Source organism: Canis lupus, chromosome 3 (genome assembly GCF_003254725.2).
Source record: "Canis lupus dingo isolate Sandy chromosome 3, ASM325472v2, whole genome shotgun sequence".
Classification (NCBI taxonomy): Eukaryota; Metazoa; Chordata; class Mammalia; order Carnivora; family Canidae; genus Canis; species Canis lupus.
Window position 1 is genome coordinate 34,926,558 of NC_064245.1, and position 11,866 is coordinate 34,938,423.

At 42.6% G+C, this 11,866-nt stretch overlaps 1 protein-coding gene across 1 annotated transcript in view; it reads left to right on the top strand.

Annotated features, from left to right (window-relative positions):
• Positions 1-9,852, top strand: part of ATP10A (ATPase phospholipid transporting 10A (putative)) — a 190,683-nt gene extending 180,831 nt beyond the window's left edge. The window contains 7 exon segments of the mRNA XM_049108376.1: positions 875-1,000; positions 4,884-5,084; positions 7,558-7,638; positions 7,715-7,819; positions 8,231-8,418; positions 8,556-9,064; positions 9,067-9,852. Of these exon segments, the coding sequence (XP_048964333.1) occupies positions 875-1,000; positions 4,884-5,084; positions 7,558-7,638; positions 7,715-7,819; positions 8,231-8,418; positions 8,556-9,064; positions 9,067-9,197 (1,341 nt within the window). The 3' untranslated portion in view covers positions 9,198-9,852.
• The last annotated feature ends 2,014 nt before the right edge of the window (positions 9,853-11,866 follow it).

The following is an 11,866-nucleotide window of genomic DNA, read 5'->3' on the forward strand; positions in this document are numbered from 1 at the left end:
ATTGTATAGAGCATGATACTAGTGAGGTGAGTGGATGCTTCTGCCCCCAGTCATCTGCCCTTTCCATGGAGGAAACCTGCTGTCCCCACTCCCTCTGGGTGGAGTAGACACCCGTTGCCCTTTTGCAGCTTCCTAGGACTGGGTTATATGAAGGCCAGCAGAGCCATGGCTTTGCTTATCACCTGTGGCTCCTGAGGATAAGTACCCAAAACACATCTCACAAGATGGCCAACTGCTTGTATCTGATTCATACAAAAGGAAAAGGGGCAGCTTTGGCTCATCTTTGAGTTGAGATCCTAATATGAATGAAACATAAGGAGGGTGGAGAATAGCAGGGAAACTGTGTATATTTCTGGGTTTGGGTTTTTTTGTTTTTTGGGTTTTTGTTTTTGTTTTTTTTGTTTTTGTTTTGCTTGAAGAACATGAAAAAACAAAAACTTTTAAATATTTTTATTTATTTATTTATTCAGAGAGAGAGAGAGAGGCAGAGACACAGGCAGAGGGAGAAGCAGGCTCCATGCAGGGAGCCCTACGTGGGACTCAATCCCCGGTCTCCAGGATCACACTCTGGGCTGCAGGCGGTGCTAAACCGCTGCGCCACCAGGGCTGCCCACAAAAACTTTTAAAAATCAGCTACATATATTTGAAATCTTAAATGAATTCTGTAAAATGATATCCCTGAACTAGAGTGCTTGTTGAAATTGATTTCTTTATTTGAAGGAAATAATAAGGGAAACAGGTAAAGTTAGCCTTGGCCTGTCACATGCACATTGTGTTTGAAATGAATTTCTCCATGTCTTGTATTTGGGAGAGATATGACAGATTTTAGACGGCGTAACTTGTCACTGATAAAGGAACTTCTTTCCCTTTCAAGGCAGTGATGGCCAGCGACTTCGCAGTGCCAAGATTCCGATACCTTGAGAGACTCTTAATTGTTCACGGACATTGGTGCTATTCCCGACTTGCCAATATGGTGCTGTACTTCTTCTACAAAAATACAGTAGGTATTTAACATTTCTGGTTTCTAGGTTTTTGAATCAAAAAGCCTGAGCTATGTCAAACCATCACCTGAATGTAGTCATCTGACCATCCCAGAGCTTCCTGTTGGTTCCATCCTCCTTGACTTTTGTGAACTTACCCTGAGCCTGGCCTGGCCTTCTACCCAATAGGCTCAGAAGTCTAACTTCCAGGCACATGAAGGTTAGTTGCACCCCTAAGGGAGAAGGTTGTGGAAACAGACTGATCAAACAAGAATGTCCATTTAGTGCTTTATAATAAGAAGTGGGGGAATCATGAGTTACAGTGGTCCATTCAAGGTCACACAGCTAGTGAGTAGTCAAGGCATTTGACCCCAGTTCATCAGATTCCTCACTCTTAACCACTCTTAATGTTTCCTAGGAGCAGACTGGTGAAGTGTCCACAGATAGGAATCCTTTAATCCGTGCTCTCTGTAGAGCAGACAAGGAAATCCAGTGATAAGCAGAAGTGTATTGGCAGTGCTAGAATGTGAATGAGAACACTTGGTCATGTTATGATTGCAATACCAACACTGGCCCAAGTGTGTGAGTCCCCTGGTCAGGACACAGGTGCAGGGCCCAAGACACAGGGCCACCAGCAGGGCCTTCCCCACTTTCTCCTGTGCTGGCAAGGCAGATGTGTCACCTTCTGGCCAGCTTGGTCTATAATTGACCCTCCAGTGAGTTCATGTGCAGGCCTGGCTGGCTGATTACAATTCTGTCTCCAGAAACTCTAATCTTGGGCCCTATTCCAGTTCATGTAGATCCTAATGTATAACTTTTAGATCTTTTATTACTAAGTCCTTGGCAGACAGGTGTCTTTCTCCATAGCCCTCCAGGATGGATTCCATGGCCATTTTAGAACCCTGCTCTACCTCTAGATAAGTGATGGACTGCTAAGAAGTTGCTAGTTGCTACTTGTTGCTCTTGTCTCTAATAGCTTGTGGCTGAATGTACAAATAAGGAGATAAAAAACTCTTGGGGTAAGTGATCTTTCAGGGTAGTCCCACAAATCTACCACATTGGATGCTACAATTCCAGTGTCAAGATCTTCCTATACTCTTCTAAATAAACAAAATACAATAAATTAAAACATATGTGTATGTGTATATATATATATATATATATATATATATATATTTTTTTTTTTTTTTTTTTTTTTCTAATTCCATTAAAAACTCTCCATGCTAACTCTAAACTGCCATCAGTGCACCTCTTGGTCATGTCCTTGTTTGTTCTGGAGATTTAGACCTATCTATTTTTTCCAAACCTCTTGCCCCTTCACCCTCATCCATTTTTCTTTTTTTTTTTTTAATTTTTTATTTATCTACGATAGTCACACACAGAGAGAGAGAAAGAGAGGCAGAGACACAGGCAGAGGGAGAAGCAGGCTCCATGCACCGGGAGCCCGACGTGGGATTCGATCCCGGGTCTCCAGGATCGTGCCCTGGGCCAAAGGATCCCAACCCTCATCCATTTTTCAAAATGTCTTCTAGCAAATGAATACTCAGAAACTCAGCACCAATCATGGCATTTTGATCTGTTGGGTCCTGGAAATTAATTCTGATTAGGTTCTGCCTGGGAGTCTATCCAAGGAAGTCTGTGCCACACCACCCTTGGCCTTTGGCCAATTACTCCCCACAGTCTCCTGGCATTGCATCCCCAGAGCTGAGGCTCCATGCATATAGTTGCAAACCTAGAGGTTCTCAGTTACCAAAGAAGTAGATGGATGCCTGAGTATAGATTAGTGGTGCAGGGCAGATGGGACCCCAGCTCTGTTTCTGTCATTAATTTCTATGCAATCTTGAGCAAGTTATTTGGTCTCTAGGGGTTTTATTTCCTTTATTTGAAAACAAAACATGAGAGTTGAGCTCCTCTCTCCATAATTCCTCATGAAAATTTTACCATCTTGGGAGGGAGTGGAGGAGGGAGGAATTCAGCATTTCAGTTGCAAATGAGTGCAGAGTAGCCACCTGAATGGGCACAGCCTGCTGCCTGCCTTAATGAATCTGTCCTCAGGGAGGGCATGAGAAGAGGGGGTGTCTGTCTTTATTCCAGATAAGATGCAGGGTCTCTGTTCACAAGCACTTAATCTAGTTGAGAAGTGCAAGGACAATTACCCTGCCCCCCAAAGTGAGAATTCATTAGTTTTAGTAGTAAGTTCGTCTTCCTTTCCAAAAAAGAACAGAGAAAAAAGCTTCCATAGCAACAGTAGTTTGGGAAGAAGGCTTTTTGGTACTACAGGAAAAAAAAAATCTCAATTATCTAAGTACTTCTCCTCCTCTTTCTCTTGACTCCAGTTGCTCACTGATGACTCATTATGCAGAGTCTGTGGGGGTGGGTGAGAGAAGTCAGCTGTGGGAGTGACAAGGGAAGAAAGTCAATGAAAAACCCAAGTTTGTCAGTTTTCAGTGTGGAAGGGAAAAGTTGCATTAAGTCATAGATTGAAACAAGACTTGGAGCATATGTGTCATTTTTTTTTTTTTCTGATCTTCAGACCAAGCCAATTTCAGGTCCAAAAACCAAAGTTCAGAGAAGTGACTGAGTCAAAGTGAGAACCAAAACCCAGGCCATTTACCTGTGGTCCCAAGCAGAGAATATTCTTCCACCTGGGAGTGTCCTGCCCTCCTGTCCTTGGGAGGGTCCATGCCCTCCAGGCCAAACAACAAGTGGTTTGAGCAAGTCAGGTTTATTACTCCTACGATGACCGATGACCGTAGTCAAGTCATTTAACATCATGGGCATGAGTGTTCTTTTTCTGAATGGAGTAAGCACTCTGGCCCTGCTTGAGCCTCAGAGGAAGTAGCTCTATGACCCTCTGTAAAAACAATAAATCATAAGTACCTACAGTGTACAAGGAGACCTCGTGACTACTTTAAATGCATAAGTTCATGAATCATCACAACAACCCAGAGCTAAGTACCATTGGGATGCCCATTTCATGGATAAGGACACTGAGACAGAAGGGTGTTAAATGATCTATGCCAAAGTATACAGTTAATAAGTGTAAATGCTTTGTCATTGCTAAATTCCCATGCCCCCATGTAAATGCAGTAAGCCACTGATGTTTAGTGATCAAGTAATAGGGGATCCACCCAACTCCTCCTACTGAGCTGAAGAGGCTGTTCAACTTCTCTTCTGCTCACTTTCCTGTTTAGCAAAGCAGGGGTAGCTTTAAGAACCAGTCATAATACTATACCTCACCTGCAAGTAGAGTACCCAGTAGATACCTGGGCTTGGTCAAGGCAACAATGTTGGTATCATCATTGACTTTGCTGCTGTGCTTATATATGTCCTCCCTGCCATGGGAGTCAATAATTGTCCATGGTTAATTATCAGAAATAGTATGTAACAAAACAGAGAGGTAAGATCTGGGATGTAGAATAGGTAGGTTTCATTTAGGATCACAGAGGAGAGCTACTAGGGAAGAAGATGTATGAGCAACCCTAGATCTTGCTGGACCTTTATGGGGAATTCCTATACTCAGCTGGACCTCATCTCCTCAACTGGCCATGGGATCATGGTACAGAATTTGTCCTGTGAAGTTAAGAGACTGTCAGGAAGGGCTTAGCCAGCACTTTCATAAGTGCTCAATAAATGCTATTCCACCCAGTCTGCATTTCTTGTGAGCCGGTGCCAGTGTCACTTCTCCATGGGCTGTCCTTGGGAATTCCCATCTCCCCTTCATGCTCAAGGGAATGAAGAGGAAGAGAGAGGGCAGCTTTGGAGGGCTGTCTTTGGAGAAGATTTCTGCCTATAGATTTAGTCCTTATAGACAAATTCTACAAAACCTCTACCTCCTTTGGATGCTAATCTACAAAGACAGTTAAGAATTGCTTGTCCCCACTCTGCCTTTCTTGATTTCAGATGTTCGTGGGCCTCCTGTTTTGGTTCCAGTTTTACTGTGGCTTCTCTGCATCTGCCATGATTGACCAGTGGTATCTGATCTTCTTTAATCTGCTCTTCTCATCACTTCCCCAGCTCGTGACTGGGGTACTGGACAAGGACGTGCCAGCTGATGTGCTGCTGACTGCACCACAGCTCTACAAGAGTGGCCAGAACATGGAGGTGAGGCTCCCCTCCTGCTCCCAACTCCTATTTCTTGGTCCCCCCACCCTCCACATTCGCCTTACAGAAAGTGCAAGTGTCCACACTTCCCTTTACATGGATACCCTGAGAGAAATTGTTAAAATTTTGGAAAATGACCAAGAAGGAGCTAAAAAATGGATTCTCTCTACTTGATTGTGCTTGTATTAAGTAGAGTGAGGTTATTGGTTAGAGTGATCATGGTATATGCTATGTCCAAACCAATCAAGATGTATACATTAAATGTATGCGGTTTTTGTGTATCAGTTTACCTAAAAAAAAGGGGGGGGGCAAGATTAATAGAAAAAGTATACTGATGTGAAAAGTCTCTACACCAACAGTTTCCAGGAGCCCAAGGAAAGTTCACTTGGATTGAAAGGTGGAATCATGTGGATCACTGCCTCCTGAGCAGGGATTTTTTTTTCAAGTCATAACCAGTTTTATTGCAAAAGGACCCTGTACACATTTATCAATTCTAGTACCTTAATAGCTACCCAACAAGTCATTAACATACAGAAACATGCATCATGAGAAGCAAGAAATATCACCCATCCCTTCTGCATATTAGCAACTTGTCACTCCTGAGCAACAGCGCTCACATCACTGAGGTCTGTGAACAGTCACTTTTCGCATTCATCCTGAGTGAAAGATGGAATGACTTAAGTACAAATGCAACATATTATAAACAACTTCTTACAAAAAAAGTCACAAATTAAACCAAAGTATTTTACAGAATTTACTACAAAACACCATAAAAACTGCCTTCACTTAAGCTCTCTCTCCGTATCCAGCGAGCCAACTGGGTGTCTTTGGGCATGATGGTGACACTCTCAGCGTGAATGGCACACAGATTAGTATCTTCAAATAAACCCACCAGGTATGCTTCACTGGCCTCCTGAAGCGCGCCAATTTGAAATCCTGGGCGATCTCCCTCACCAACCTCTGGAAAGGCAGCTTCCGGATCAGAAGCTCGGTGGACTTCTGGTAACGGCGGATCGGGCTACGGTCCCAGGCCTGTAGCGATGAGGTTTTTTCACCCCGCCGGTAGAAGGGGCACTTTTCCAGGAGGCTTTAGTGGCCAGAAACCCCCTCAAAATGGGGTTTCTTTTGAATGGGAGTTAACCAGAAGATAAACCCATAGGGAACCCATTGAGAGAATAAGTAAATACAAACAGATATAAATACATGTTTACATCAATTCACTGCATAGATTGACATGCTAATTACCAGCTATTCCTACAGTAAGCCCTCTAAATTCTTCTCTTTGTTAGTTGGAATTACCCTATATTTGCAGAGGGAAGGGAACTCCCTATCTCTTATAACAGTGTCTGATTTAGAATTTGTTTACTTTTGAGTTGGCTTGCCCTGATTACCTTCATTGACATTGGGTTCCCTCTGAGTCAGGCAGCAGGGGTGGGGCTGTGGGGTGCGGCCAACTGAGGTTCAGGCAGATGAGGAAGGCCTCTGCTTATTACCTGTCACTGGAGAAATTCCTGTACTCAGCCAGTGGCTGGGGCTGCCGGGGAACAAAACACAAATAGTGTGTCTTATGGAGCTAGGGGACTGAAAGAGGGGCCTCGCCAGCACTTTCTTAAGTGCTCAGTAAATGTTCATTCAGTCCAATCTACTTTTCCTACAGGCCAGTACCAGCCCAGCTGCTTAGGACCTCAGAGTCGAATACAAATCTGGTTACCCAGTAAATGAAGGCTTGATCAGTCCATATCAAGGTCATTTTTGCCTTCAGTGTACAGCTTTTTTAACATTAAACACTTACATGATCTTAATTTAAAGACTCACTTTTAAGAAACATTCCAAATGACTCCCTAACAAAGGGGTCAGCAACACATACCCTGACAAAGTAGGTATGGAAGACCTCAAATTGGAGCAGGATGTCCAGAATTTGAGGTGCTATGCCTACTGTAGGAAAATGCTCCATCAGCAGTGCCTGGGTGGCTCAGTCAGTTAAGGGTCTGACTCATGATTTCGGCTCAGGTCATAATCAGCATGGGTCTTGGGATTGAGCCCCACGTTGGGCTCCATACTCAGCAGGGAGTCTGCTTTAGATTCTCTTTTTCTGCCCCTCCCCCTGCTCTCTCACAAATAGATAAATAAATCATTTTAAAAATGCTCCTTCATAGGATTTAGGAATTGACTTTATCTGTCTGCTGTCGACCTAGAACTAGAGTAGCTGGTCTTGTGGACAGATCCTCTCAATGATTGACTCAGCTATAGATGAAGCTTCTGCAGACACTTGTGCAGTGTTTTTTTTGTTTTTTACCCAGCCTCTGGGACTGAGACTGGTATAGGGGCTTTTCACATCACTTGCCAAAGTCCTGAATTAGCAAGTTGCCCTGGGGTGCTTATCTTGTACATTGATGGCCTTGTAGATACTGGAAGACATCATTTGAAGAGATGTGCACTTTCCTTTAATCTCTGTGCTTGTTTTGTGTCTTAGGAGTATCGACCACGCACGTTCTGGTTAAATATGGCTGATGCTGCCTTCCAGAGCCTGGTTTGCTTTTTCATTCCTTACCTGGTAAGTTGGCACCTGACAGTCTTTCTCACCAGCTTCATCCAGTGACCCACAGATACAGGACTCTACTGTCTTTCAGGCCTATTATGACTCAGACACAGATGTGTTTACCTGGGGAACTCCCATCACGGCAATCGCACTGTTCACCTTCCTTCTGCACCTGGGTATTGAAACCAAGACCTGGGTAAGAGCTGTGGGCATGATCCCAAGGGGTCCTGGTGCTGAGGGCCCCATATTCCCAGAAAGACTCTATGACATCTAGAGGATTTCTGAGCAGACAGGTGACTGCAAAGCCAGTTTCACCATGGAGAAGGGAAATAAACACATGGGCCCTTCACATGTACTCAAGCCCCTAGTGTGGGAACTGCATGCTGCATCCTGACTTGTGTCTTCACCTGGGTAGCACTTATCATACTCCTGACTTCATCTCCCTGATGTGTCCAGGCTGGTCCATATATGCCAAAGGCTTTGTCAAGCCCTCCTGGCTGCCTATGCCATAGAACTGTGTTTTCATGAAGCTCTTAGAACAGCTACCCACTGATGGATGACCAGTGCATTTTTGTTGACATAAATACCCATTCTCTTTCTCCCTTAGACCTGGCTTAACTGGATAGCTTGTGGCTTCAGTATCCTTTTATTTTTCACTGTGGCTTTGATTTACAATGCTTCTTGTGCAACGTGTTATCCTCCATCCAACCCTTATTGGACTATGCAAACATTACTGGGCGACCCCGTGTTTTATTTGACTTGTCTCATAGCACCTGTTGCTGCACTGCTTCCCAGGTGGGTATCAGGGACAGTGTCCTTCAAGTCCTAAGCAATCTCTGAGAGCCTTCTCAGGCCTGTTTCTGTACTGTAAATGTCTCAGAAAGCTCAAAGGCACCACCCATAGATGACTGTTTTTTATATGCTCTTTCCAGATTGTTTTTCAAAGCTGTGCAGGGGAACCTTTTCCCCACCCAACTTCAACTGGGGCGCCAGCTGGCCAAGAGGTCTCCCAAGAAACTAATTGCTCCAAAAGAGACCTTTGCTCAGGGACACCTCCTAGGAGAACCCAGGACCGAATCATCAGAACAGAGGAGCATCAAAACCTCTGGACCCCTCTCCCAGGACTGTACCTCACAGGCATCTTGGCATGTGCAGCAACCAGCCTGCTCCCCAGAGGCTAGTGGGGAGCCCAATGTGGTGGACATGAATATGCCCTTAAGGGAGGACATTCTGCTAGAGGAACTGAGTGGTCAGGCCCCAGGGTCTGTGCCAAGGGAGGCTATTCTGGAAGGGTGTTCTGGAGCCTCCAAGATGAAACCCACAAGTACCAGCAGGACAGCCCCCTTGTCATCCATTTTCAACCTGCCCAATTTTAGCTCACTCAACTGGATTTCCTCCTTCTCACTGGTCAGTGGGCTGGGAAGTATCCTACAGTTCTCTCGAAACAGTTTACAGATGGACAAACAGGACAGCGAGTTCCTCCCCAGCCCACCTCAGCCAGACCAAGATCTGTGTGGCTTAAGTGGGCAGACCACCGACTACTTCTAGGAGCATCTTCCAGGGACTGCAGCTGATGGCAGTAGAAGTGAATACCTTGAAATGGCCTCTCTCTCTCTCTCTTTCTTTTTTTTATGACTTAGATGTTAATATTATTTATGTTTATTATTTGCACAGAAGAGTTCTAGTGAGATATATTTTATGTTTCCAAGGCTAACACAGGAAATGAAAGGTACCAAAAAAGAAACTTTATTTTTTAAAAGTTCTAAGTAGAATATATTGAAAAGAGCTTTAACATATATAAAAGTTTAAAGAGTAACACTTGAAAAGTGTATTTAGATTTATTTTTTCATCTCATTTTGTAAGAAAATGCAATATGATTGATTTTCTTCAACATGCATGACTTTGGCTTTCCCCACGTGAAAATGTGTGTATGAGCCCTGTGAATCTTAGGTGTGTGTGGATAGCAGTGAGGGGAGATGACAGGGCAAGCATTCAACTTCTTTGTCCTTGTCCTTTGTTCCCCCACCCTGCCTCTGCAAACCTGAGAAAGCTTGGCTCTGTTTCACCCAGAAAACGGAAAGAAAGAATGCATGCATAGAGTTCACCCCAACGTTGAAGTCTACGCAGGCATTCTGTAAAGGTCACCTTGTAGGTATTACAGTCCCTTTGTTGGGTCTTGCCTGTCAAAATCATAACAAGCAATAAACAACCTTCACTTTGCAAAAAGAATGTGCCCTGTTGCCACTGTTTTATGAAGTTATTAATATGTTACCTAATAGCATGTTCTGAGTACCACAGGATACTTCCTCTTCTCAAGTCCTTTTAGATACAATGAAAGATATAGCTGGGTGTCATGCAAGTTAAACACTAAATATGATACTAGGATACACCATAGCTCCATATACCAGGCTATTAGGACCATGAGACCCATCTTGCCAAGGAGCTAGGCTTTTTAAGTATCTTTAGACATTTTTCTTACGACTCATTATTTCTATTTCTTTGAACAGAGGGAAAAGGAAGGAAAATATCTGAAATATCCAAGGCAATTAATTATATAGCATTTCCTCTTCAAAGACCTCTCTTTGCACTTAAAAAAATGTTTTTGTTTAAATTCAATTTAGTTAACAAACAGTGTATTATTAGTTTCCTGGGTAGAATTTAGTAATTCATCAGTTGCATATAACACCCAGTGCTTGTTCCATCAAGTTCCCTCCTTAATGCCCATCACATAATTACTTCATTCCCCCCACACCCCCTTCCCTTCAGCAACCCTCAGTTTGTTTCCTATAGTTAAGAGTCTCTTATGGTTTGCCTCCCTCTGTTTTTTATCTTATTTTATTTTTCCTTCCTTTGTCTATGTTCACCTGTTTTGTTTCTTAAATTTCACATACAAGTGATATCATATAGCCTTTCTCTGATTGATTTTATTTAGCATAATACCCTCTAGTTTCATCCATGTCATTGCAAATGATAAGATTTCATTCTTTTTGATAGCTGAGTAATATTCCATTGTGTATATATACACCATATCTTTATTCATTCATCTATTGATAGATATCTGGGCTCTTTCCATAGTTTGGCTATTGTGGACATTGCTGCTATAAACTTTGGGGTGCAGGTGCCCCTTCAGATTACTATTTTTGTATCTTTTGGATAAATACCTTATAGTACAATTTCTGGGTAATATGTAGTTTTATTTTTAACTTTTTGAGGAAACACCATACTGTTTTCCAGAGGGGCTGCACCAGGTTGCACTCCTGCCAACAGTGTAAGTGTTCCCCTTTTTCCACATCCTTGCCAACACCTGTTGTTTGCTGAGTTCTTAATTTTAGTCATTCTGATGGTGTGAGGTGGTATCTCATTGTGGTTTTGCGTTATGGTTCTCTGATACGAACTGATGTTGAACAATTTTTTTCATGTATCTATTAGCCATTTGTATGTCCTCTTTGGAAAAATGTCTGCTCATGTCTTCTGGTCACTTCTTGACTGTATTTTGTTGTCTTTTGGGTGTTGAGTTTGATAAGTTCTTCATAAATTTTTGGATACTAGCCCTTTATTAAATATGTCATTTGCAAATATCTTCTCCCACTCCATAGGTTGTGTATTAGTTTTGTTGACTATTTCCTTTGTTGTGCAAAAGCTTGTTATCTTGATGAAGTTCCAGTAGCTCATTTTTGCTTTTGTTTCCCTTGCCTTTGGAGATAAGCCTAGAAAAAAGTTGCTGTAGTCTCGGTCAAAGAGGATTGCTGCCTGTGTTCTCCTCCAGGATTTTGATGGATTCCTGTCCCACATTTAGGGCTTTCATCCATTTTGAGTTTATTTTTGTGTATGGTGTAAGACAGTGGTCCAGTTTCGTTCTTTTACATGTAGCTGTCCAGTTTCGCCAACACCATTTGTTGAAGACACTGTTCTTTTTCCATTGGATATTCATTCTTTTCTGCTTCATCAAAGATAAGTTGACCATAGAGTTGTGAGTCCATTTCTGGGTTCTCTATTCTATCCAACTCATCTGTGTATCTGTTTTTGTGCCAGTGCTATACTGTCTTGTGGATTACAGCTTTGTAATTAATATAGCTTTAAGTCTGGAATTGAGATGCCTCCAGCTTTGGTTTTCTTTTTTTTTTTATTTAATTAGTTTTCTTTTTCAGTGTTACGTGGGCTATTTGGAGTCTTTTGTGGTTCCTACAAATTTTAAGATTTTTAAAAAAGATGTATTTATTTGAGAGAGAGAAAAAGAGAAACA